At 45.6% G+C, this 27,636-nt stretch overlaps 1 protein-coding gene across 2 annotated transcripts in view; it reads right to left on the bottom strand.

Annotated features, from left to right (window-relative positions):
* MMRN2 (multimerin 2) overlaps window positions 1-16,477 on the bottom strand; it is a 52,023-nt gene extending 35,546 nt beyond the window's left edge. For both annotated transcript variants that reach the window (XM_075000110.1, XM_075000111.1), the window contains exon 1: window positions 15,979-16,477. In XM_075000110.1, coding sequence (XP_074856211.1) covers window positions 15,979-16,247 — 269 coding nt within the window. In that variant the 5' untranslated portion in view covers window positions 16,248-16,477. The remainder of the gene's footprint in view (window positions 1-15,978) is intronic.
* Window positions 16,478-27,636: the final 11,159 nt, after the last annotated feature.

The raw sequence follows: 27,636 nt of genomic DNA, 5'->3' as shown, positions 1-27,636 counted from the left end.
AAACAATGCATGCCTGGAGAAGTGGGACGGGAATATATTTATTCAAAGGAGGCCAGATTCAGTAGGTATTCCCCTTATTGGCCTGAACCCCTCAAAAGCAGACCATGGAACAGACCTGAGGAGCAGACACTTCCAATCACTTGCGCTGTTCAAAGTCAGGCTCTCCAGTGGTCCTCAATGAGCTATTGGACCAACACAGAGGGCCAGAGCACAGCACCTTACTGCCTGAACCCCTGCTGATTGCTCCCCTCTTTCAGCCTGCCCCCCGCAACACTCACTAAGCCAGGGGCTGGGAGAGGGCTAAATTGGTAGGTACATAGCAACACCCTACTAAGGAGAATTGGGGCCAGTTATTAGCATTAAAACTGGGTGAACTGGGATTAAAATACTTGCAAACAGTTTGGCATCTGCTAAATAGAATTTGACTGCATTCACACCCTTGTTTACTTCTCCATTCTTTGGGGTTAACCTTAATTAGATGATTCCTGACTTGAGTTCTGACCCACATAACCAGAAAGTTGCAGGAGTGTCATGTTTTGTATTTATTCACCATGTCTGTTCTTGTCTTGTTCTCGAAAATGTGCAGCTCACCTTTCAACAGAGGGTCAGGTTTCCAGTTGGTATTGAAGTGTTTCATAGGCAGATAAGCAAGCAGTTTAGCCTTTTATTGAACTTATTTTCCCTCTCTCTTTTCAGCAGTTTCCTTCCAGGCTATGATCAGTGCTAAGAAAAATTCCCAGTTTTGATTGGGATCAAGGTAAAGAGTTTACTTCAGATATTAAAGATGCAATTTAGCTATCTACAGGTGCATGAGCCATAGCTCTCAGAAGACAATAGGAACCTTTCTGTTGACTTCACTGGCTATGGATAAGTCCCTAAAAGTTCCCAAAATAGCTCTCAAAGGGTATATCTACACAGCAGCCTTACTTCAGAATAAACTCTTCCAGAAGACCTATTCTGAAATAGCTTATGTCAAAATAATGCTGCTCCACACAAAAATGCATTTTGGAGTAGCACCTCGCTATTTCAAAATACACTATCTACACACCTAGAGCCTATTTGGAAATAAAGCCACTGGGTGCACTAGCCACATCTACGCTAGCCATTATTTTCAAAATTCAAGGCCCTCTTTTGAAATAGAGTGCGGCACATCTACACGCACCACCTGGTCTTTTGAAAAGAAAATCAAAGGAACGCGCCCCCAGCTTTTGAAATTGCTCTTCCAAAGGAGAACTAGGAAAAGTCTGCCATTCTGAAAGCCTCTTTCAAGAGAAGACATGTAGACAGTGCGCAACCTCCTCTTTTGATCAGTGGGGAGGCAGAGATGCGCTGCCCAGCACCTATGGGGCTCTATGGTCTGTGTGTGCAGCTTCCCTTAAAGCCTCACAGACCCAGAAACCCTGTTGCAGGAAGCTGAGTGTGTGTAGGCAGCAGCCTCCACACGTGCTGCCTCTGGATGCCCCTGTGAGACCCCTAGCAGCTCCCTGAGTGTGATGGTCAGCACCCAGCCAAGTCGGGAGCTCCAAGGGCCCCCTCTGAGTGTGCCCAGGGCTCAAAGGGGTCCAGGTGTGGGGGAAGTGAGCCCCCTCCTGGACAGAGCATGAGCTCTGGGACCTGCTGGGCATATGGCTGGAGGAGGAGGAGGTCCTGCGTGAGATGGGCACAAAGCGGCAGGACGTGGCTGCTTTTGCCCAGCTGGCCGAGGGTCTGAGTACCTGTGACCACCCTGCCTGCACTTCTGACCAAGTGCACACCAAGGTCAAGGAGTTGCAGCAGGGGTACATCCGGGCTCGGGACTCGGACAGCCGGTTGGGGCTGCCCCCACCTCGTGCCCATTTTACCTGGAGCTACGGAGCCGCCTCGGCCCACAGGACACCACCTCCATGCCCACCATCCTTGACACGTCAGCCAAGGAGCCCCAGCCCAGTGATGCTGATGAGCCAGGCCTGTCGGCTAACCCCTCAGCACCAGAGTCAGAGCCAGCTGCAGCAGTGGAGTGGTCTAGTGAGGAGGGGGACCTTGTGATAGGCCACCCCATCCATGCCTCCAGCCTGTGCATCAGCCAGCCAGGCATCCCCCAACCTCAGCGGCGGCCCATCAGGTACGTACGTGACAGGGTGCACACGATCACAAGATGGGGGCCCCCCACACTCCCAGGAAACCCTGGACAGCTACAACCCAGCCAGGCTGTGGCTCTCGGGGCAGTGTCACAGCTGCCAGTGACCTTCAGCACGTGCTCCTATGGATAGTGCTAAGGTCTGCCCCCAGGGGAGGTGGGGGGGTGGCTCACACAAAGGGGCTGTCTCCAGTGGGAGGGGGACCCCCACCACCACCACCACCATGTGCCTCCAAGGCCGCCCCACCATCAGATGGAGCACAGGAGATGGGGACCTGCCACCAACGGATGGCAGAGGATCTCCCCATCACCGCCTCCATCTGCTGTCAGGTGGAGGTTCAGGTGGCAGAACAGTGCCCCTGCCTGGAGGAGAGCAAGGCCACCTGGCACTGGGAGGCCTGGGGAGAGCTCATGGGGACCCTCCAGGATGTGGTGGGCACATTCCGGGAGCTGCTGGCCCAGATGCCCCCTCCTGCTCTCCCTGCTGCCTCTCCCACCGTGGGCCCACCCACCCACCAGCCCCCCTGGAGAGACCCCTGCTGGGGTTGGACACCTGGCCCTACCTCCACATCCTCCAGACCTGCTGGGGACCCTGCATCGGGGGGAGTCACGGGTTCCAGGGCCAGTGCGCGTCAAGGCCCTCCTGCCTTGCCCCACAGTAAGAGCCCCCCATACAGGCCACCCACATCCCCCCCACCTGTAAATAGTTGAAATGTTCTGCATGTGTCACAAAAAAACAAGTTGTCATTGTGTAGAATACCATTTTGTTTTGCCCATAGGCCCCGGTGCTGTGTGCTCATGGGCGGGCAGTGTGCAGAAGGTGGGGGTCAGTGTGTGGGAGGTGGCAATGGGGAGGTACACAGGGTGGAGGGGAGTGTGCAATGGACCTGCTTGGGGTGGCTGGGGCAGTGCACACCGGGGCCTCTGTGCGAAGTATTTGTGCAGGGCCTCCCGGACCGGCCCCGTTGTGGTGGGCCTGGCAGCTAGGGGTGGCGGTTGGCTGTGAGTAGCCCATGCTGGACTTGACCACCCACCCCTGCATGTAGGGCTCCTCCTTGCTCTCTACAATGGTACGTAGAGTGCAGCAGGTGCCCATGAGCTGGTGGGTGTTGAGGAGCCCCACCTCCAGGCAGGCTAGGGGACACCCAAAGGTACACTCCACCACATGCCAGGTGTGGGTTAGCTGCACGTTGACATGTTCCTGGCTCTGGAGGGGGTGGCCCAGATGAGCCAGGGCTGGAGGGCATAGGCAGCAGCAGCCACCAGGCACAGGGGCACTGTGGTGTCTCCGAAGGGGATCTCCCCCGGGGGATGTATGTCCCTCCCTCCAGCCGGTGGCACAGCCCAGAGTTTTGGAAGACCTGCACATCCTTCGGTGCAACTAGACCAGCCCACATATATATCCTGGAACCATCCCCTGCTGCCCACCATGGCCTGCAGCACCAAAGACTGGTACCCTCTTCTGTTAACATCTTGTCCTTGGCTGTGCTCCAGGACACAGGTTGGGATATGGGTCCCGTTGAGGGTCCCACAGCAATTCAGGAACCCAAGTGCCGTGAAGCCTGCGATGGCTGCATCTGGGTCCCCACTGTAGATCAACCTCTGGAGGAGCATTGCATTCAGCGTAGGCACCGCCTGCATAGGAGGAGGGACATATGCACCTGTGAGGATGTGTAGGGTGTGCCAGCCCCACCCCAGCTCTCTCCACTCTCAGTCTCCAATGGGCCACCTCCCCTGGTGGGCGTGTAGCTCAAGATTCTTTACCTCCATCATGACAGCCCTGACTGTGGCCTTGCCCACACCAAATTGGTGGCGCACAGAGTGGTAGCTGTCTGGAGTGGCCAGCTTCCAGACCGCTTATCAAGACCCTCTTCTCAACGGGGAGGGCACCCCACATCTGGGTGTCCTGGTGTCGCAGGGTGGGGGACAGCCACAGCTCCAGGAAGGTCTTCCACGGCATCCGGAAATTCCAGAGCCACCAGTCATTGTCCCAATCCCGCATCACAAGGTGCTCCCACCACTCGGAGGTAGTGGAATAGCTCAAGTTGGCAGAGCACCCGAGGTGGGGGGGCGTGCTAGAGGAACCATGGGTCTGGGGCATCCACAGCTGTGGGCCAGCAGGGTCTCAAGCTGCTGCTGGTCTTGCATGGTTCTGTCTGTGGACACTGCATCTGCGGGGCTTGTGGCAGCTCCACAGGCCTTGTGCTGTGCAGGGCAAGGGTGTTGGGCCCTATAGAGGAGCGGCTGGCTGCAGCTGCAGAAGGGCTTGTTAGCTAAGTGACCCTGTGTGCAGCGTTTCCTGGCCTTTTCTTTTGACAGGGAGCGTAGGACAGCATAGACACTCGCTTTCACAAGAGTGGATGGCCCCTTTCGAAAGAGCAGATAACCTTTTTGAAGGCACAAATCAATGGTGCCAGCCCTGGGTCATCTGTGAATGCTACCTTTTGAAAGGGCATCTTTTGATTCCTCATGTTTGGAAGGTGCCCTCTTGAAAACATGCTCTAGTGTAGCTGTAGTTACTATGGCTTATTTTGAAACAGGTGCTGTTAAGACAGGGAATAGAGCCTATTTCTAAATAGTAATTTTGAAATAGGTTCTATTCCTCGGAGAAAGGTTCGCCAATTACAAAATAAGCCAACACCCTATTTCAAAATAAATTTGAAATAGGGAATGCATTGTGTAGACACAAGGATGGTTATTTCAAAATAATGGCTGTTATTTTGAAATAACTTTTCTGTGTAGACTTACCCATAGTGAGCCAGAGTTTTCCTCGTTTACTGTGTTTATGGGATCGCAAGAACTACATTTTTTTCCCTCTGGGTTTCCTGTTATATAGTGTCTAGGTTTATTCATTGGATAGACTAATTTTATGGCTGCTCTAATGCCCTCTGCTCTTCTTTTCCACTTGTACAAGTTCACTTCAATTCAAGTCTTCCCTGGCAAAAGGACAGGAATGAGACAGATGTTTTGTTGCTGGAATAAGGTGAAATGGCTTCTCTCAGGCATGGTAGAAAGCAGTTTTTGGTTCATGTCTGTAGGCTAAAACATTACTTTCAGTGCTCACTAACAACCCAGTGCAACAAATAGTTGAATGTTTTAGATGTCTTTCATCATTTCCAGTTCTTTGCTGAACTCAAGAATTGGGCCATAATCCCTGGTGTTACACCAGTCACCAGAATAAATGTGACCAGTTATCTTTTATTACTAAGTTAGATACAGCTTCTCAGCTGTTCTCTCAATTCTGTTTGTTGAATAGATTCTCAGAACATACCCGCCATCTTTTAGTTTACTTTATTTAAGTATCCTCCTTTTTCCAGATAGTCATTAGTTTCTTCCTTCAGAAGCAAAACAAGGTACCTCTAGGACTTCCTTTTGGTTCCTCATCCTGCAAACATTTAGTTTTGTCTTCACTAGGAAAAACAGTGTATACTTCACTCATATTACCTCATGAGGTAAAATCCTAGTGAAGACAAGGTGATTTGTAGTTTTAACATGAGTTAACATACCAGGTAAACACTTGGTCCCCCTGTAGTCTTTAATTTGTCCTGCTTATATATCTGAGAAATAAAGGGTACTTACTTATAGCTGGAATAATAATCCCTCTCTCTTTCTATGCCATTCATAGAAATGCACGCGAGCCATGCACCCAAACCAGAAATTCTAATAAGTAGTGTTTGTTGACACACACAAATCCTGTGGCACCTTATAGATTAACAGGACTTCTTGTTTTTTTTGAAGATACAGACTAACTCAGCTACCTCTCTGATACTTGTTGGCACATAGTTCTTTTTCTAAACTGAGGACTTAAGACGCAACCTGGGCTAACACTTCTCCAGTTCCTCCTCTAACCCTGAATCCAGTAATATGTGAACTGAGAGGAAGGAGGGCAGGTAGTGGATTACAGAGAGGCACCAGGCATCTTGAGGAACTTCTAGTTACAAGTAATCCTCATTTCTTCTTCACCTGCTGATTGCATTCTGTATACCTCATGTGGTTGACTGACAAACAGCATTCAGAGTGGAGAGGGCTGTGACGTTGCTGGCTGCAAATATGTATCTGCAGTGGAGGCCTAACAGATGGCTATATGCTAATTGGCCGCATATGGTGTTGCGCTCAGAATCCCTTTAGAGCTTCTCTGACAGGATAATGCTCGTCCTCATGATTCTTCTCCTACAGTGAGAAATAGCCTTGCTAACATTTTGATAGGTGTTGTCCTTTACAGGTAGAACAAGGCATAACTGATGTTGAGGGAATTAATTCTTTTCTTTTTGGCAGAAACTTGGGGTTTTGAGAAGAAAGCGTAAGTGGGTAATGGTTGATATGTAATTAATTCAGAAATAACCTTAGGGAGGGATTTAGGATGGAGTCAAAGGACCTTTTACCTTGTGAAAAATAGAACAGGGTTCAAGTCTGATTATGCTGAGCCTAGAAACAGTAATGTCTCCCTTTCTGATACGCCAATTCCAAAGCCTGCCTGCTTCCAGATAAAGGAGAAGAGATCTTGCTGCACCCTGTTTGTTTATGTAAATCAATGTATATGGTGATACCATCTGACATTACTTGCATGTGGAAGAAAAGCCCAGCCTGCCATCAGGACTGCCCTCAGCTCCAAAGATTGATGCTCATTCCTGCTTCCTATGAGGTCTAGGTGCCTTGTGTGGTGTTATAGTTCAGGTCAGCACCCCAGCTCAAAAGAGTTCTGATGGTGGCACTGGGAGTGGAAGTGTTTCTCTGGATTCCATCAAGAGATCAAAGAGGTAATGGGACTGAAGGGAATGGTTACTTCAGTGTTGACATGAGTCTTGTCTGGTGAGCAGACCAATCAGAGCAACACCTATAGACATAATAAAGGAAGTGTGGTGTATGTTGTACGTTGGCCTATAAGAGAGAGAGAGGCCATCATTGTTTTCTTTGGTTTGCGAATAACCTGTACTATTAGATTGCTCATTACCTGAATTCTTTCTCTGGGGAAAGAATGGAAATGGAGCCCAGTGTCACTCCAGTAAAAGTTATGGTCTGTGTTGATGTTAAAACTGACTTCTTTGTTAACACACTCAGCACTGCTAGAAGATGGAACAGGAACAATGTCACTAACTTGATCTTTTGACTGGAGCAATGTACAAGGAGCCAGTCTTCAAGATGTATGGAAACTTTATAACCCTGACATCTCATCTGGGCTGCCAGCACCCAGAAAACATTTGTGACTATTCTGGGAGCTGCTGCTACTCCACAGGAAAGGACTCTGAACAGGAAATGTCCTTGATCCTTTAGAAACAGAAGGAAGTTTCTGTGGGATGGCAGAATATATGCATGACTGTTGGAGTCCTCCATATCAAGAACCACTAACCACATTGGCACTTGAGGGAAGAAGATTTTGGTACTAATGTAACCATACTGCATTTTGACTTTCAAATAGTTGACAAAAGTTCAGAACAGGTCCCCACCTTCTGTTTTTCTGGCGGCTCAGAAATAAAGGGAATAGAACCCTCTCCCTTGATACTGAGGTGTGATGATGGTTATATGACCCCTCATTTGAGGAGAGAGCTTGTCTCCTGTTCAGAATCACCTTTTAGAGTGATCCCTGAAGGGGCACCAGGAGGGGCGTTTGTTGGGCAGAGGAAGAGAAAATCTGTGGAGTATCTTCATGGATAGTTTCTAAGACCCGACTGTATGGCACGAAAGAGTCACTACTGTGGTTGAAAAATGAGAGATGGGCCACAAAAATAAGACGGATCAAAAAGCCATAGAAGATATGTCCTTGGGACTAGCAGTGGAAGACTTTCTAAGTTTGTGCTTGGAGGGATGCTGCTTTTCTGCTGGGGCCAATGTATAGGAGGTCTCCCAGGGCTAGTGGTGGTAAATAAACTTAATGGAACTGCAGGAAACTTAGCCACACCCCTGATGAGTGGTCATCCAGCTAACTAAAACCATGCCAGATTACAAATGTTGCTGGACAGGAGCATTCCAAATTAGAAGGGCTCAACTTGAAGTAGAATTCCTCAGTGAATACACGAGGGCAGACTTTAGATCTGTGGTGTCCAACACATTCGCCACTTGTCACATGTGGTGAACAGGACACCGCGTGTGGTGATTCCCAGACTCTGGGGTTGCACGTGGCTCTTGGAGCCTTTGAATGCACCTCCTCAGATCAGCACATGTTACATGCCCTCCCCCTGCTCCGCACACGGACTCCACTGCTTGGTGGGACAAGCACATGGTGGAGGCAGCGATGCTGACCCCTGCGCCTCTGGCCACAGTGCAGCTCTAGCAGCTACAGCTCCTGTGGCCCCAGTGGCAGCACTGTGAGTTGCTGGCATTTATTTGGGGGGAGGCGGGGGCTGGGGGTACCTGGCTCTGAGGAACGGGGGCATTTATTTAGAGCAGGGGGAGGAAGCTGTGGCAAATATGCAAGGATGATGACTACAAGTGTAGTGATCCTTGGATTACTATTAGACTCCACTGCCTTAGGACCATGTTTCTCAACTGGCGGTAGGTGTACCCTTGGGGTACACAAGAGAAGTCTGGCGGTAACTAGAATTTTTTTTAAAAGGCATACTTTATAAATGAGGTTGAGAAACACTGATTTAGATGAGATGCTAAACCAACACCCCTCCCCCATCTGTAGCTGATGGCTTTCCTCAAGACAACTATAGATTAAGTGACATGCGTCAAAGAAGAGGGGATAATGCCAGTGTCTTGGTAAACATTCCTGGATCAGTCCAAAGGGCTGTTAGTTTTAGGTACAGTAAAGGCACCAAGGGGAGTTAGCTGCCTAACTTCAGTGGGAGCTGGAAACAAAATGATTTGTTGAAGTCTCCCATTTAATCTCCTTCAGTCTGGATAAGCTACTGCTCAGCAGACAGTGGCTGCTCCATTTGTTTTTACAGTCGCCACCCTACCAGCATCTTAGCACTTGAGCATCATATCATACTGCATTGCATTTTATCCAAACTCATATTAGTTAAAGCAATTGTTGTCTATGTGCAGTGTGAACTCTCCACATATGAGCTTCTGGAAGTTTTCATTGGTCAGCTGGTTTCCTGAGAAAGTCCCTGTTTTACTTCATAACAATAAACTAGTCAACACAAAAGAGGGCTTGATTAAATCAATGAGAGATTTCCTGTAAAAGCAGTCAAGAGAAATAAACTATTGGACTAGGGCATTGTTCTGACTTCCCCTTGAAAAAAGTGTGATGTGGATTGTTATGTGTTTATCTGCTTTCAACATTTTGGAGAGTCATTGCACCCTTATTTTGTCACCCAAGCAGAGTAATCTGAATGCAAACCTGCTGGCTGTTGACCTTCCCCAGAGAAGGCTTAGGAGCAGTGTTAAAAGGAAGGAGTGGGTGTGTGCTATGGTGAGATAATGACATACTTGGGGTGATTTGGGGGTGCCTTCAGCTACTCAAGAAAAAGTGATATCTAACAATGAGGTACGTAGACCCTGATGTGTGTTACTGCAATTACTAAATAATTAGGGATGAGAGTTTTTTTCCAATTTTTTTGCTTTTGCTGTATTTTAAAAAGTGGGGCTTTTATTTTAGTGAACACATTTTGACACTAGAAAACTGCAACAAGTTTAGATTCTCTGTGAGTGAGAGAGATACGGCCAAACCAAACCATCCTCCTCCTGTACCTAGCTGAAGACTTGTTAATTTCAGCACGGCAGTCCTATCTTACCTTTAGTTACACCAATTACAGCTGGCTCACAGAGTATAAATTTAAATGCTTGATTTGTTTTTAAAATCAAAACGAGACCAGATTACTCACTGAGACAGAACCAAATGGAATCTTGGTGAGTTTACTTTTGAGTTATAGGTCCATGAAGGCCAACGGAACCTGAGCTATAATTCTGCTCAATCATCTGAACGTTCAGGGGTATAGATGAGTAGGCAAGCGATTTTAAACCATGACTGATTTGAGGAATAATCTCTTAGTAAGCACTGCATGGCAGTCCTATCCATTGAAAACAGGCTGAAACTACATGCTGCGTGGATGTTGCAACAGAGTGCGTCGCAAAGGCACAGTATTTGCTCTTCAGGTGGATCTTTTAGAGTAAGAGAAGCCTCCTTGGTAAGGATCTAGAAACCTGACCAGGGCAAAACAAAACAAAAACAACCCTGGCTTTTGTATGGGTATAGGGTGAAGAATATACAAATAAATATTTTCCCTGCCTGACTGGATGGTCCAGTTTAAAGGACAGAACATACACCTCCTGCACAGCACAGTCCTTCCTTGACCTCTTCATGGAAGGATGCCACTCAGCATCACGCCCTGTGCAGGGCTGGGCCTACATGCTGCAGCCTAGCTCCATACTGGGAGCGTCTCCAAATTAGGTAGAGACTCTTCCAAGGTGGCTTGTTTGTTTAAGCTGAGCTTTAATAGACCATAGAATGTGCCAGCACTGTAGTGGCTTTGGATGCAGACATACCGCAATCTTAAAAGCCTCTTTCACTCCACCGCTGGTGCTAGGCTGCCTCTTGTTCAGTCAAATCTTCAGGCAGCCTGCTAAGCCTTACTCTAGCTGACCATCTTCAGAAGACCAAAGGCCAATGGAAAGAGTTTTCCTCGCCAGCCCCATATGAGGCCCTTTGTTGTACTGTTTAATGTGCCTCTTATAGACATGCCTGCGATCACTAATGGGACAATGGCCTATGGTGGCTTTCGGTTGCTGGATATATGTATAACCTAGAATGGTTTTTTTGCAATCCTGTCCTCACACCTGCATCTAAATTGAAGGCTGGAGGGGAGAGACTCAAGAGACTGCTCAACTTTCCTTGTGGGTCTGTCCTCTCCCTTTGTCCTACTGGAAAAATGGGACCATATGATTCACTGAGATCATCTAATCTAGAAGATATTTGGATCTCATGACCAAAAAGGGCCCTGTGCTAGGCCAGTTAATAGAAACCAGAGAGGCTCAAAATATTTCAATATGAGCAATTTTCTTGGAAAAACAGCTTTTTTATTTTTCTTGATCAATTTTTGCAGAGAAACTGCTGAATTTGCAACTTGTTTTGATATTTTTATAAAACATTTTGCATGTTTTCATTACAGGTGTTGCTTAATTGCAGTTTACTCATATGATTAACTCACAATGAATTGCTATTAAAATTGGGATTAACTGCAGTTTTAATTGTGCTGTTAAACAATACAATGCCAATTGAAATTTACATCAGCCATCAGCAGCATAGACACATGTTCTCTGGAAGAGTGGTTGAAGCATGAGGAGTCATATGAATCTTTATTGTACCTGGCTTGTAAATTTCTCATAACACCAGCTACAACAGTGCCACCTGAGTACCTGTTCTCACTTTATGGTGATATTCTGAACAAGAAACAGGCAGTATTATCTCCTGCAACTGTAAACAAACTTGGTTGTCTGAGCAACAGGTGGTACAAGAAGTAGGACTGAGTGAAGTTCTAAGCCCTAATTCTTTAAATTTGTTTTATTTTTGAATGCAGGTTTATTGTTCGTAATTCTCCATTTGTAAATTCAACTTCCATGATAAGACTGCAGCACAGTACTTGCATTTAGTGCATTAAAAAAATACTAAATGTCTACAGTGCAAATATTTGTAATCAAATATAGAGTGAGAACAGTACCCTTTGCACTCTGTGTTGTAATTGAAATCAGAGTTGAAAAATGTGAGAATCTTCTAATATATTTAAATGCTATTTTGTTATTGTTTAATAGTGCAATTACTCATGGTTATTTTTTAATCACTTGGTACCCCTAGTTTCCCTTTTCTTAATTTATCCTTTTTTAACTCCTCATAATTTGTTTTGTTTTCCCCCTTCCCAGTAATTCTAGAAAATGGATTTTTATTTTCAAAATGACTAGAAAGAAGAAAAATGAAATAAATAATTAAAAATAAGCACAACGTTTAAAAGATATTAAAATTGGTTTAAAATGAAAATAACTTTAGTGTATTGACATTTTTTGTAACATTTTAACCATCTTCCAGAGAGAGCATTCCTAGACATAGGTGTCTCCTACAGTATTATTGTCATTTTTCTGTGCTCATACAGACACAAATCATAGAATTCTAGGGCTGAAAGGGACCTCAGGAGGCCATCTAGTCCAGCCCCCAGCCCAAAGAAGGATCAACCCCAACTAAATCATCCCAGCCATGATTACATCAAGCCAGGATTTAAACCTCTAGGGAAGGAAATTCTACCACTTCTCTCGGTAACACATTCCAGTGCTTCCCCACTCTCCTGGTGGGATAGTTTTTTTATAATATACAATCTACACCTCTTCCTCTGTAACTTCAGATCATTGCTCTTGTTCTGCCATCTGTCACCACTGAGAACAGACTCCCTCTCCATCCTCTTTAGAGCCCCCTTTCACAAAGTTGAAGGCTGCTATCAAATCACCCCTCACTCTTCTCTTCTGTAAACTAAATAATCCCAAATCTCTCAGCCTCTCCTCTTAGGTCATGTGCTCCAGCCCCTTAATCATTTTCATTGTCCTCTGGTGAACCCACTCCAATGCATCCACATTCTTTCTGTTCTGGGGGCCCTAGAATTTGAAGCAGATGAGGTGTCACCAGTGTCGAATAGAGGGGAATAATTTCTCTAGATCTGCTGGAAATGCACCTACTAATGCATCCCAATATGCCATGAGCCTTCTTAGCTACAGGGGCACACTGTTAACTCATACCCAGCCTCTCCTCCACTGTAATTTTTTCTGTGCTCCTTTTCTGCCGCACTGTAACAATGCTTGGGATTCTTCCTCCAAAGCAGGTTACATGCACAAAAATGACTAAATGATTAAAAACACAGGCTTTCTGAAGCTCCATTGATGAATTTGTGCTCCCATTGAAGTGATAACCTGTAGCTACCTGCTTCTAACTCTGTTCTGCAGTTTTAATCTCTTGGTTAGAATAGTCTTGTATTCTGAGGGTGTCTGCTTGCTGAGGTAACACATGTAGGCATCTGAGCTGTAATGAAACACCTCATCTTAGGTGTGGAGCCATCTCTCAGCATGTTTCCTCTGTCTGGTTATCTTAGGGGTTTTTTTGTTGTGTTTTGTTTTCTAAACAAACAAAAAACCCACAAGCCAGTCACAGATGTACCTAGTTAATTTCAAACTTATGCTATTAACAAAATAAGGCTCCATTTGTTTTGAGGGGATTTCTGGTTTATTTTGCGACGCCTGTTTAGCATGCATGGGAAATAGCAGGGTGTGGGAAATAGTCAGCATTTCTGCAGGATTGAGAAGATTTAATAGGTAGAGGTACTTCAGAATTATCTTCTATTTCCTTAGCAGGATTCCAAAATTAGGGTGTGTTCTTATTTCAAGCGTAAACCTAAATCTGATGGACAAGAACCTGGTAGTGAGCTGTGTTTTCCATTGCTCATGGTATCTGCATTTCCAGTGTTTTATCTCCCTCAATCACCCTCTTAATGCTTAAGTGCAGTCATACGGTATTAGACATAGAAGTCAAACCTTTCAAAGTATTGTCAACAGGTCACAGACATTTATAAATGCTTAACTGGTTGCTTGCAATTTGCATACATGCTTAATGGGCTACCTGATCATGTGAATACAAGATTCCTGTGCACCTCAGGTATCTGCATGTCTATGGTACAAGTGTGTTCATGTCGATTCTTCAATTTGATAATCTGGACCAATACCTACAATTTCCATAGTGAGCATCATTTACGGTGAACAGCATAAACAACCACTGTCTCCTTATACAAAGTGATTTCCACCCTGAACTGTAACATTTGGAAATCATCTTCCCCAAACAGAGAACTTATCTCAGAGGTGTCTCCTTTCCTATGATCCATGTTTTAGAGATGCCATCAAGCTATAACATCACTGTGCTCTAGTGTACCCTGTAAGCTGAGCTCTTGGAGAGATGAAGGTGCTGCCCAGCTGATTAGCAGAGCCCGCACAGTGGGCAGCATGTGTTTTTTACCGGTAGTGCACATCCACACATGCCTTGGTAAAGATGTCCAAGTTTATTCTACCCGAGGATGGAAAAAAAACAGAGGGAACACAGCCATGATCCCTCTATCATGTTGGAGAACAGGATTGGCACTATTACTCAAAGCCCCATAAAACCTCTTTCTCAGAGGCCCTGTGAGAAGGAAGTGTACTTCTCAAAATGAAGCTGGAAACCAGGAACGGATGTTGCTACACAAGTAGTTACATAGGTAGAAAAGAATCCCGTTAGGTCAGTAAACTTCTAGTGGCAGATCTTAATAGTTGTAAGGCCCTGGCTTGTCAGTCCTTATCAAGAAGGCTGAAATGTTATTGAGACATCATTTCGCCACTGTCCAGCCTTGCATTACCACATGAAAAAATGTGTACCTTGGGGCTTGCTTCCTTGTGCTTGAATGGGTCTGAGAGTGTTTTGAAGGCATTATACTAAGGATTTTGGGAAGGCTGGACTGATCGACAATAAGGACTTGCCACAGCCAGTTTCCAGAGGAAGACTGAAAAATAATTGGTGTGACAGGTGGGACTTAGCTATACGTTTAGGTAAGGCTTTGAAAAAAACGGCGTTTGTTTTTGTGAGAAGGAAGCACAGCTTTTTGCTCTTTCCCTTTCTACTAGGGCATTCAGAGAGGGTTTTTTGTTTTGTTTTTTAAACTTGTTAGTACATCTTCAAGCAAGGAGTTGTGCACAGCACTCACTGTGCTGCTGACCCTTGGACCCTTCAGTACCAGTCAGTGATTCAAAAAGTGCACTGGAGGTAGGTGATTGAATGAATGAAACTTGTATAGCAGAGACCCATTTACATGTTCTGGAAAATTTTGAAAAATATTCTGCATGAACACAGTTCTGCCCAAATACTCTTCTCACAACCAGATTGGCTTTTTGGTCCCATGTGGGTTATCACAAACCCAATTTACATCTGCTCTTGATGCTGATTTATTTTCCAAAGTCCCAATTCTCTCCTTCTGGTGACAGTCCAATCAGTCTGTTCCCTCCTCTCCATTTTCAAGGCCATAAATTATAGCTGTGCATTGATAGGCTGGGACAGGAATGCTTGAGAGCACATCTGATGGAATGCTTGCAGAACCGTTCATTCAGATTCTGAAACACTGCCTCGTTACATCACATTCACACCCTATTATTCACTGTGGCCTGGTTCAGCAAGTTACTTACACAGAGCCTTAAGAAACAATTTAGTAACATACATATTTGCAAACATTTCCACAAACATGTTCTTGTTCACACCATTGCCTGGAGAACGGCTGTTTGTACTGATACTTCTTGCGTATGTGAGCAAGAGCATTTTCCATGTGAACAGAATTAGGCTTTGTTCATTATTTTTTATTCATTCAGCATTATTGCCTGTCCTCTTCTTGAAACTTGTTAGCCAGTCAAAGGGCAGAAACAATGCCAGGTGATTAGGTAACCAATCACATACCACAATGAACTGTGCATAACCAAAATGAATATTTTGCACACACACCCCAGGCTGAAGTCTTCCTGCACAACCTATGCAGTCAGTACTTGCATGCAACAAATAAATGCACATGCATAGATCAGGGTTGTATTCTGAAGAGAAAAAATGGTTAAAGTAACAAGCTTCTTTAATGTATTGACTACCTGTACTTTACTACTGTTATTGTCTATTACAGTAGCAGCCTGAGGCCCAAACTGGTATTGGGACATCCTTGTGCACTTGGCCTTTCTATTTTGGGGTGCAGAACTTGCCTAGGTCTTCTGTGGGTTCATCACCAACAGGCTATTTATTTTACTTTTCATTTGGCAGCTATAACATCTAAATCCCACTTATTTGCATATTTTATAATCAGAATCTGATCCTCTCTTTATGGGCTCTGCTATCTTTCAGGCAGGATCCCAGTACCACTGTACACAGAAGTAAATAGCTCACTTACCCATTTCTGGACTGTTGGGTTCTGGCTTCCGAATCATCTTTCTCCACTGGATGTGAAATTACAGTGCTTGAAAGATGATCAGGGGTCTCCTTGGGTTTCTCAGTTTCCCACTCCTGTGATATAGGGGACCATTCAGAATATGAAGACATCCCAGAAATAGGTGAGTTTGAGTTGTGGAAAGACCCTTCTTCATATTCATGATTTCTTGAATGTGTGACCAGCTCCACCAGTCCTACTGAGGCACACAAGAGCAAAAGCTTTTCTATCATTATGGCTTTTCCTAACCAGATACACCTGCCTCTTGTTCTCCACTCTGAAGCTCAGACTGAGTTACTTCTGGAATGTCCCCAGTGATATTTTTCTAAGTTAAAACTTGGAAGAGGAAAAAAAAAATCTGGGAACAAAGACAGGAAACAGCTTTCAACCCTCCCACTGACTGTGGAAATGTCAGAAGCCATCAAACAATGTGAGGCTGAGTTCCTGTGGGGAGCTCAAAAGACTGAGAGGGGAGAAAAGAAGTGGAGGGAAGGGTCATAGTTTATTCAAGGAACCTCTGATTTTGGCTGCCTTCTAAACTTATCTGTGAACAGACTTTATCAGCTGCCTTCTCCCTCAGGCACCGGAAAAGGATGTTAGCTTTAAAGGAAAGGAAAAGACAAGAAAATACTGAGTACTATTGCAGATTTTCATTGTGGTGTTCCCAAACCTGAGAACAGGTCACAAATCAACCTGCTGTTGCATCTGCCCGCACATTATTGCCATGATATAAAGGACGGAAGGCACTGGTTATAATTTTAGCATCATTATAGTACATAGTACAAGTTATTTCTGTGTTCATTCCTGGGTTTAGTAGTACTCTAAGTACAGTGATGGAAGAGCCTGAGTAAATAGATCTTAAGGTATTTACAGAGATTTCTTTCCATGTGTTGGAAGCAATTTTCAAAATATATTCATGGTTAGTCCAACCTTCCCCACCTTGAAGTCAATAGGCATTTTACACCAGAGTCATGCTGTCCTTGAGCAAGCTGGAATCCCAACCATGCACACTCTCCTCAGGCAGCGTCGGCTCCGCTGGCTTGGCCATGTCCACAGGATGAATGATGGAAGGATTCCAAAAGACATCCTGTATGGTGAGCTAGCCTCTGGCAAAAGACCTCCCGGACGCCCCCAGTTGTGCTACAAAGATGTCTGCAAGAGAGACCTCAGAGAGGTAGACATCGAGCTGGACAACTGGGAAGAACTAGCAGATGACCACAGCAGATGGAGGCAGGGGTTACACAAGGGCCTTCAGAAGGGCGAGATGAAGATCAGACAGCTAGCAGAGGAGAAGTGAGTGCACAGAAAGCGCACTAAGGACTTGCCAGACACCCACCACATCTGCAAGAGATGCAGCAAGGACTGTCACTCTTGTGTGGGTCTTCATAGTCACAGTAGACGCTGTAAATGAAGTCCTCAATTGAAACTATAAAGGGCGGGATCCATAGTCTATGCAGACTGAAGGATGCCTACTATGCCAATATTGAACATTTCTGGAAATCCCAGTTGGAGGTCCCTCTTTCCACTTCCTTTGAGTGTGGACTCTATATGGATATGTTGTTATGTATTAAGGATCATATTTGCAGACAGCTCCCACAAACTACCAACTGGGATCCTGCTACATTTCACCCTACTTAGAAAACATCTGTGGCCTCTTGAATATCATTGCATCATAAATGTTAGCAAATATTGATATTAATAGCGGTTTCCGCTGTTACTCTTTGCAGTATATCACTTTGCAATGTGCTTGAGGATGGAGTTTGCAAGAAAGATGTTACATAAAATTAAAGAATGTTGGTGCTTTGGGGCATATTTGGATTCAGAGTTGTTAGCCCATGCGCTGAATTCACATGCAATGTGAATGGGGATACATGTGTAGGAATGCTGCATATCCTTCAGAGTGTGAAATGTGAACAGAGGTGGCCTTAGGCAAAATAGCACCCTGGGCAAATGTATATATTGGTGCCCTTCTCATTACCCCTGGCTCCCATAGGCCTATCACCTCTGGGCCCAGCTGCCTTCTCCAGTGTTCAATTTTTATTATAAGAGATGCCAGAGGTCAGCCCTGGCAGGGTGACCTGATACCAGTGTGTACTAGCCAGGTGCTCAGCTCCGAAGGCAATATCAGCACCAGAGCAGGAGTATATGGTGTTACTGCCACTCTTACTTTTGCACTGCTGCTGCTGACTTGCGGGGTGTCTGGGGCTTAGTATGTAGCTCCAGGTGGGCTACAAGAGCTGCATCTTACCAGAACCCCCAGCCCTCTGGCTGCCTGGCCTACAAGAGGGTCCATTTTAGATTTTTTTTGGGGGGAGGGGGGGATGGGAGAGGGGAAGAGAGTACAGCAACTTTTTACTGTGATTCCAGGGGACACTTAAGCACCTGAAAACGCTAAAATTGCTTTCTGCAGATAACTTAGGAATTATCTGTTGATCACACCCGCCTCCCCCTGAACTATATAGATAACCAAAGCAATAAAAATGCTCATTAAGAACTTGTTAGAGTCTCCATTCAGTAATATACATTTCTGTATTGGGCTTGGCACAAATAGATTTGTGAATGAATAGTTAATCAACAAATCATATCAGGTTTTAGGATATCTGCTTTGTATATCTTGACTGGATATTGACACTTGGTGTGTTTTGCTATTTTGTGGTAGTCAAGTTGGTACCAGGAGGAAAGCCACAAGGTAGGGGAAGTGATATCTTTCATTGGACCAAATGTGCTTCGTGAAAGAGAGAAGCTTTGGAACCCCTCAGAGCTCTCTGAGGCTCAGAAGGACTTTTCACCATGCAAAACTGGATCCAAACTAAAAGGAGATTACCCCACCCACCTTGTTTCACTGTGTTTTAACAGCTTGACTCTGAGTCTCAGCTTCTAAACAAATGATCTGACCTCCCCCCACATAATAGCGCTTAATTGTGGGAAGTGAATTATAAAAATACAAAAAGCTTTAAACAATTTACATTCCACATTAAAGTTATGAAATCTAAAAAAATGCATTCTACCAAGCCTACGTATAAGCCAGAGCAGCAGGGCTGAAGCATCAGGGATGAAGAAGGTGCAAAGCCTATATGCTCACTAGAATTTTCTCTCCATTTAAGGTCCTGATTGAAACTAAGTCACAAGCCCATGACACAGTCTCAGTTCCTTGCACTAACAGAAACTCCGGGGACTTGCAGAGGAGGAAGGTTGGCAGGTTATGGGAGTATAGACATTTGCACAACACTGTCCCCACCTGTTTTGACAAGGTCCCTGCTCCATGGAATTTCAGTATACAGGTAAGTACAACTTGTGGTGCAAACACAAATGGGTAAAAAAAGGAGAGAGCAAGAGCCTGAGGTAATGGACTGAATGAAAGGTAAATTAGTTTCATTAAGGTCACAGCAGGCAGGAAGGCACCACGCATTCCCACTACTATTCAGATGGGAGGTTTGGGGCACAGAGGCACATGGGACAGCTAATCTTGGTCACATTCATTTATTCCACTATCTACCTACCCAACCGACTTTGGGAGCCGGACAAGGAGAAGAGAAGGGAGGTGGACCTGGACCTGCTACCCTAACACACTCCCAGATACATGCTCCAAGCTCGTTGCCAGCAGAAAAGCAGACACAAGCTGCCACAGACAAACACTCCTCCTCCAGCCCTGCCACTCTTCACATCAACTTCAGCCACCCAGCCCCAGCCACTTCCAGCACAACTCTACCTGACTTCTACAGGTGGCCATTATCTCAGGTGGGTGGGGACCCCTCCATGCTGCTGCTCCCACCAGAGGAGTTATCTGAGCTGCAGCTTGAATGGGTGTGTGTTCTTGCCCTTCCTCCTTGGCCCTGGCCAGACAGGCTGCAGTGCCTCCTGTCCTTAAGCCCAGCTAGCTGGCTGCAGGTAAGGTCACATGGGAGGTATCAAATATACTGCCATCAGCACAACACTCTAGATTACAGCCCTGATGGCTCTGGTCAAAGGGAGGCAGAATCATTCCAGAGCCACATAAAGGTAGGGTGCATGAAGAGTCCTAACTCTACCCCCAGGCTTTCTGATAGCCTTGGAAGGGTCCACCATTGAGATTAGTAGGATTGCACCCTCTTAGGGCTGCATTTGGGCCTCTTTTTTTTTTTTTTTAAACCATTCTCATTTCAGCTTGACAACAGTAACCAGACTGAAGGAGGAAATACCAGTTTGTCAGCATTCTGTGTCTACAGTAGACTTAAGCACTATGTCCAGCCAACAGCAACTGAGTGACCAGAAGGTATGCCGACTATAGTCGCCTCTCCAGATGCATGAAACCACAAGATAAGGTTTTGGATCTGCAACTCTAAAAGTTACAAGAAGAAGTCCTGTGGCTCCTTACAGACCAACAGATATTTTGGAGTACAGGCTTTCACGGCCAAACCCACTTCATCAGATAATTTGGGTCTTTGGCCATGAAAGCCTGTACTCCAAAATATCTATTAGTCTATAAGGTGCCACAGGACTTCTTGTTGGTTTTGAAAACCCAGACTAACATGACTCTCTCTCTGATACCTGTCACCATGCAAGGCTCTAAAGGTAACAAACATCTTTCTTCTGCGGCCTTTCTGTCTCTTTGTTGTACTTCATGTTTAAGGTATCTCATAACAGGATGCACTCACTGTCGATGTGTGACTATTTCCCCAAGTTATGATCCAGATACCAATGTACTATGACAGATCCCTTGGCAATTTCTTGGGGTTCTGTGCTTCCGGGCAGCTCCTTGTGTGCCTCAGAGGCCCCTTTGTTGCCCTGGATCTTCCAAGAGGCAAGAGTCTCCCTTTACAGGGCCATTCTCATCACAGGCCAGTTCTGACTGGAGGTGGAGTAGGTACCTCTCCACTGGTCTCAAACTGGTCTGGTTTTGTCCAAGTTGGGCAGCCCTCCTCGGGAAATGATGCAGGGAGTCCAGTCCCACCCACTGCCCTGGATGCTTGCCCAGGGACCCCAGGGGAAGGAGGGAGCTGGTGTGGCTTTTGCCCTGCTCCCCAGCAGCAACCTTTCCCCGTGCCCTTTTACCCACCACTTCCATCTGGTATCATTCCCCCCCGCCATACCTTGTTGCGTTGCGTTGCGTTGCGTTGCGTTGCGTTGCGTTGCGTTGCGTTGCTCTGCTCTGCCCCGCCCCGCTCCGCTCCGCTCCAGTCTTCTCTCTGGGCATCACTCCAGCCCTCTCTTGCTGCCTGGGGAAAGCCTTTTATAGAAAGCCTGGAGGCCTTAACTGGTCACGGGTGCCTGATTACAGCCTGTTGCTCTCTGACTCCTGACGAGCCCCACCTGCCTATCCAGCCTGCAGGACTGCTCCCTCTTTGAACTTAGGAGGGGACCACAAAGGAGTTCCTCCAGCACCCAAAGTGTTCACCCTTCACCAGGCACTTGTCAGTTGCGGTCTGTGAGCTGCCACGGTACTTGTATTACAAGTAGCTGTTGATGTTCAAGTTCCTTTATGCACCTTTGACCTGTGTGTTATGTTTACGTATCAGCTGAATCGCTTCACTGACCAAAAAACAAAGGAACAAAAAAACCCAAACCGTACATGAAGAGTCTTAAAACACAGCTGCTCTAATAACATGAGTTCTAAAGGAGGAGTTTTGGGCTAAAGCTAATAATTACTGTTCCAGTCAGGACCGACTTCCAAGCCCCATTAAGGTTCTCTTTCAGCACATATCATTCTACTCACGCTTCTTTCATCTAGTCAGTCTTTTGCCTCAGTCAGGTTAGACATATTACACATGCAGGACGTGGAAGCACATGTGTCCTATGGCTCTTTAGGTGCATATAGGCCTCACCTCTTGTCTTTTGGGTATTAGAATTTCTTTTACGCTGCTTTTAAGATATGCTGCTTAGAAATGAAGCTGCCAAAAATCTATGGATTGCACAGCCATTTGCACATTAATGGTTTGGTTGTAATACTTACGAAAGTTGCTAATATATTGACTGTCCTGGAGACTGCAATCTTCGATCTCTGGATCTAATACAGCAAGGAAAGCTGCAGTGTGTAAAGGGCATGTATACATTATTAAAAGGCGCATCCATACTAAGCAAAGCTTAATATAAACCCATTTTAGTACCGACTATCCTGATTTTGGGCCTTTGGATAGCATACTCACCTGCTACGCCTTACGTCCAGCAACTAACTGGTTAATTGTGCTGTCAATTTTAGTCTCACCCTATGCTACTGGAAAAATTAAGAGCCCCCATTTTGGAACATGAGACCTGAAAACCGCCTACACTGACCTGATGTTTCAGCCCGGTGGGACTATGTTATGGGGATGAAGCATAGTTTAGTCTCCATTCCTATTCTTTCCTGGGGTCTACTGAGCAGTCTGCCACCAAGGCCATCCTTGCGAAGGTAGGTTTTCTGATAAGGAACCCCGTCCCTCAAGAACCGGACTGATGCCAACTAATTTCACAAAGATCACCTAAGATCCACTGAATGGTTTTAATCACTCTCCAGCTGAGCCAGACTGAACTGTCATCCTACCTGAAACATTAGTTTTCACCTTGATTATAGGCTGTGTCCCCCACTAATATAGATGGAAGAAGGGTTTGTGATGAAGTCCCATTTAAAAAGCAGCTTTGCTAAAGGACATAGAAATCGTTTTTTCTCCACACGTATATTTCAGAGCAACGTTCTGGAGCATGTCATCAAGCACCTTGATAACTGGAACAATACGGAATCCTTTGCTGTACTATTTCCCTGGGGTTGCTGGCACTCTTCAGAGTCTTTCCATGGTGGTTTCACTGCAATGGCATGTCCGTTGCAGGAATTGACTTTCAGTTGGTAGTTAATGATTGCTCTTTCCTGTTTGGGCCTGATCATTAGCAACATTTCCTGCACTCTTACCATTTGAAGTGCTTCACTCACAACAGAATTTCTGGTTAGGAGAAACTTTCACTTACGGTTATGCCAGATTTAATGATATTATTGTTCATTCTGCACATAGCTTTCATAGTTGTTCTTCCCATGCTTGCTAATTACACCATTTCTTTGTGTTTACCCAAGCTCTTTCTCCCTCCCAGACTACTTTGCACCTGTAGTGAGGACATAACGTTCCATAAGCCTGTCAGGGGTAGTTGATTAGTTAACTAATACTTGCCTAGGGCTTCAGCATGAAGTGTAACCCAGAACTCTGGTTGAGAATCTCCCTGGAACTGTGAAAGACTGAATTTTTTTCTTTAAAAAAAATCTTATATTGGCTTTTTTATTTTACCCCTCAGACTGGGATGCCTATCACTAAAGGCCAATATGAGGTGTGTTCCTTTCCACCAACAGCGGCAAAGTGCTTGTCTACATGGGAAAAGTGATTAGGATAGCTATTGTGGAATCAGCTATTCCATATTCTCTCCCTCAGTTCTGTAGGTAAACAGTCACTTTATTCCAAAATAACGTACGCTTGCAAAGTGTATGTTTTAGTTCACAATAAAGTGATATTTATTCCAGGTTAAAGCAGCCCATCCACATGAAGAGTTATTCTGGGCCATGTTGTATTCTGGGTTTTTCTCTGTATAGAAAAATTCTTAAAATGAATTTTTACTGTACAGTTTCATCTTCTTTGCCTTGTGCAAGGAAACAAGAAAACTGGTTTTCAAAAATATACATTTATTAATCAATATAAGTTTCAAATACAGCATATTCTGGTTAGTAAATTGTGATCATAAACATGAATGATTTGAAACAATGGACTAGCCTTTTAAAAGTCAGAAACCAGAAGTGGTTTTAAAAACCATTTGCTGATACAGAAACCCATATTCTGGTTTTAAACGTTCTCATATAGACTGAATAATTGAAGAAGATTGTACGTTCATTGGGAAGAATGGGGTATTAATGGGATAAAGATTCATCAGATATTGATTTCCAAGCCTAGAAAATTCTGCCTTGCTCTCAATCTCATGAGCAAGCACAAGTGTGTACACTCATTCATACACTCTCAATGCAATAACTGCTGGAAATGAATAAACTGTTGACCTGTGCAGTAGGTACATACAGAGAACACCAGGGAGACTGTAACTTCTTTGCTGCTGCTAGCAAGTCTTGCTGCATGGGAAACCAGGAAATTGCAAATTTTGCAGTAGCTGGCTCACTTTGGTTTTACTGCTGAATTTTTCTCTACACATTTTGGAGACAAGATAGCATGAGGATCACTGAATGCTGCACTGAAGACATTTCACTTCTTGTAACATTGCACTTCTTGCAGGCGTGACCTGTATACTTCATAGTAGCTGGTCCTTGTATTATTCATTGAATAGGAAAGAAGAACTGATTTATCCATTAGCTATGCCAAAAGCACAACACATTTTGAAATGATTGGTAAGCTGGAGCATTGCAGAGCTCTTTCCTGCTGTTTCTGTAATGAACCTACACTTAGCTCATCAGAGCGAGGATCTCTGCTTGTGCAGATCGGCGGTGTGCTCCAGTATGACAAAATCTATATTTTGCGTACAAAAAGCTTCCGGGACAAATGGACCCAGCCCCAGGCCACTCCGATTCCCTGGCGCCCAGCTGAGTTGCTCGTGGAAGTGAATTGGGGAAGGGGTGGAACTGCTCCCTGCATTCACCAGCAGCAGGAAGCTCTGCAAGGGGTCTGGGAGCAGAGTGGGGGTGGGGCTGGTCACCCCACTTCCTACTGCTGCCACAGTGAGTGCAGGGAACCCGACTGCTGCTGCCAGTGCCAGGCCCCCTGCTAGTCCCCTAGGTTGTATTGCTTGGGGAAGGGTCTTGGGTGAAAGGGTGGAGTGCAGGTGGGGCACGGAGAGATTGGGGTTGGGTGGGACAGGGGCAGGAAGAGGCGGGTGCTACCCTGGGCTAGAGATGGTACAGGGAGGATTCATGTGGGGAGAGGTTATGTGGCCAATACCACCCTTGTGTCCCTCCCTACCGGTTACCACTGGCTCATACTTAGTTTGTGATCCACTATAGCCCCAGAGCCCTTTCTGCAGTACTTCAGCCTAGTCATTTATTCCTCACTAGTTGTACATTTGCCTTTCCCCCTCCTTCAGTATAGTACTTCTCACTTGTCTTTATTAAATTTAATCTTTTTTAATTCAAACCAATTCTTCCATGTGTCAAGGTCATTTTAAATGCCAATCCTACCCTCCAAGGTGCCAGCAAACCCCCCACCCCAGTTTGGCATCCTCTGCATACTGTATGAGCATAATCACCACTCCATATATAAAGTCTGGCTCCCTTGACTGCCCTACCTTTGCTGCCCTAAAACTGGAGCCCTTAGTGAGCTGAAGGGATTTTTTCATTAGAGTGCTTTGATTCAAAGAATTCCAGAAATGCAGACACTGCATGTTGAGGGGGATTGGACACATATAAATAACTTGGGAGTATGGTCAGTCAGAAGAAAGTTTGAAGATGTCATTATTCCCTTTGAGCCATGGCATTGGTGTCCACAACAATCAAAGCTTCAGTACGATCTGTGTCATTAGTACACACATTTTCCCTGTATCTACACCTCTCCAAGTTGGAGCCAGTGGTTTGGAACTGCCTCACTTTGAGTCTGTTACTGTTTCTCTGTATTTTTAGTGAGCGCCAGTTTCGCTATTCACAAAGTCACAATTTATAAGAGGTTTAAATCCTTTGAATGCTAATAGACATTGTACTTCATGTATCATCGAGAACCACACAGGAGGGCAAGAGTAAAGTGCCTGTGCATTGTCTTCCAGCTCAAACCTCTTCCCCGTGAAAGAAGCAAACAGTGCAGCATCCACCTGTAGGAGAGAATTAACTGTGTTTGTATATGCTGTTGTGTCTGGTAAGCTTTAGCTATGGAGTCCCTCCACAATCCTCTATAACTAAACCTTCCACACTGAGCCTATGGTATGGGTAACTTACAGACCATTACAACACATAACAATGGAGTTCAGGTTGCACCTCCTCAGTCTGGCACCCTCCAGCCTTGAGCAGTCTCGGAACAGGGATTTTTGCCAGACCAGGGGAGGTTGGTGATCCCTCTCACGGGCTCCCCTTCCAGCCACTTCCCGGTCACTGCCTTTGGATCCTCCCCCTTCCTTTCCTGGCTCTAGCTCCTGCTCCCTGGCCCTAGCTGTGGGCTGCCCAGCCCTGACTGCCGTCCACCAGCTCACTGTCCCGGCTACAGGCCTCCCAGCTCTAGCAGCAGCTCCCCAGCCCCACTATGGGCCACTGCTCCCTGGATCAAGCTCTGCCCATAGGCTGCCACCCATTGGCCCCAATGCTGCTTCCCAGCTTAGGCCTGCCCCAGGCTGTTGCTCCCTGGCTGGCCGTGGGCCACCACTTTCCCAGCCCTGGCCATGAGCCATAGCTCCCTGGATGCTGCTGTGCCCACTGCCGCCAGCTCAGCTGGGGTTCCCACCCACTGACTTTCAGCTGAGCCCTGCTGCTCTCAGTGAGTCATGGATTTTAGAGGTTCCAGCCGTGTATATTCTCTTCTTAACACAGCTAAGCCTCTCAGTTGAGCATTCACCCTGTCTGATTTTCAAAAGCAGACCCAGGCAGCTGCACCGGATATTCAGGAAACAGTATTTTATAACATTTTATTTCCAGTGTAACATAATAATAGCACTGGCTTTCAGTTACCCTAAGGCCAGCTGCTCACCCTGTTGGGTTGCGCTAGAAAATGGTTTAACAGTTACTGTCAAATCTAGTGTTGTTGAATTACGATGGGTCAGTGAGACAACAGCTAACTTGGGTCACTCGATACTTAGAACCAATTCAGGTAAGCACGTCAAGTGCTCGTACCACTTTACATTTACCATGTGTGCTAATGCTGTACCTAGCTTTAAGCACGAATAGCCTAATTTCAGCTCACTGGGGTTACGCACGCACTTAAAATTACGCACATGTTTTAGGGTTTTGCTCAACTGAGCTTTGATTTTAGAGGGACTTGGTACATAGCTGAAAAGCTTTCCCATGAGCCAATGTCAGATAAAGGTTTGTTTTTTTTTAACCAACAGTCCTTCCCACACACCCATTTGCTGTATGCGTGAGATGAGGCCTGTGTAAAAATGTTGCCTCATTCTGCAGCAGCTGATCTGAGCTGCCTACAGCAAAACCAAAAAGTGAGTTGGAACTGGGATTTCACACCTGCTCCCCAACCAGCGTGTCTGTGAGTTTTCAGAAGTGTGTAATTGTAGCATGATGTTCAGCCAAACATAAATCACATAGCGTCTAAGGTCAACTGCCACAAACACAGCTTCTTTTGAACTGTCAATAAAGCTTTTGTTGATGGCTTTGTTCACTTACTCTGCAGGTGTTGGCTACGTGGCCCGGGTCGGGGGGGGAGGTTTGTGATACCCCTTTTGTTAGGGATGAGTTCTGGTAACCACCAGCAAAGGAAACCTGACTTTGTTTTGCTAGGAACATGTTTGCTTTCTCTACCATGTCCTGAGAGATTTATGCATTTACAAAGCTAGTTCCCTAGAGCTTGGTTGCTAAAAACCACCTGCTCCAAATGAGAGCATCTGCAGTGTGTCCTTGACTGAGAGCACTGCAGCAGATCTTAAAAGCTTTAATCATCTGGACATCTTCCAAAAAGTCCCTCAGCCTCCTCCCTCCCGTCGTTCTTCCGATCCTAAAACCCGGCCATACCAATTGATGTCATTAATATTTCAGCTTCAGCTGCT

This window comes from Carettochelys insculpta, chromosome 7 (assembly GCF_033958435.1).
Source record: "Carettochelys insculpta isolate YL-2023 chromosome 7, ASM3395843v1, whole genome shotgun sequence".
Classification (NCBI taxonomy): domain Eukaryota; kingdom Metazoa; phylum Chordata; order Testudines; family Carettochelyidae; genus Carettochelys; species Carettochelys insculpta.
This window is presented reverse-complemented; position numbering and strand designations above follow the sequence as displayed.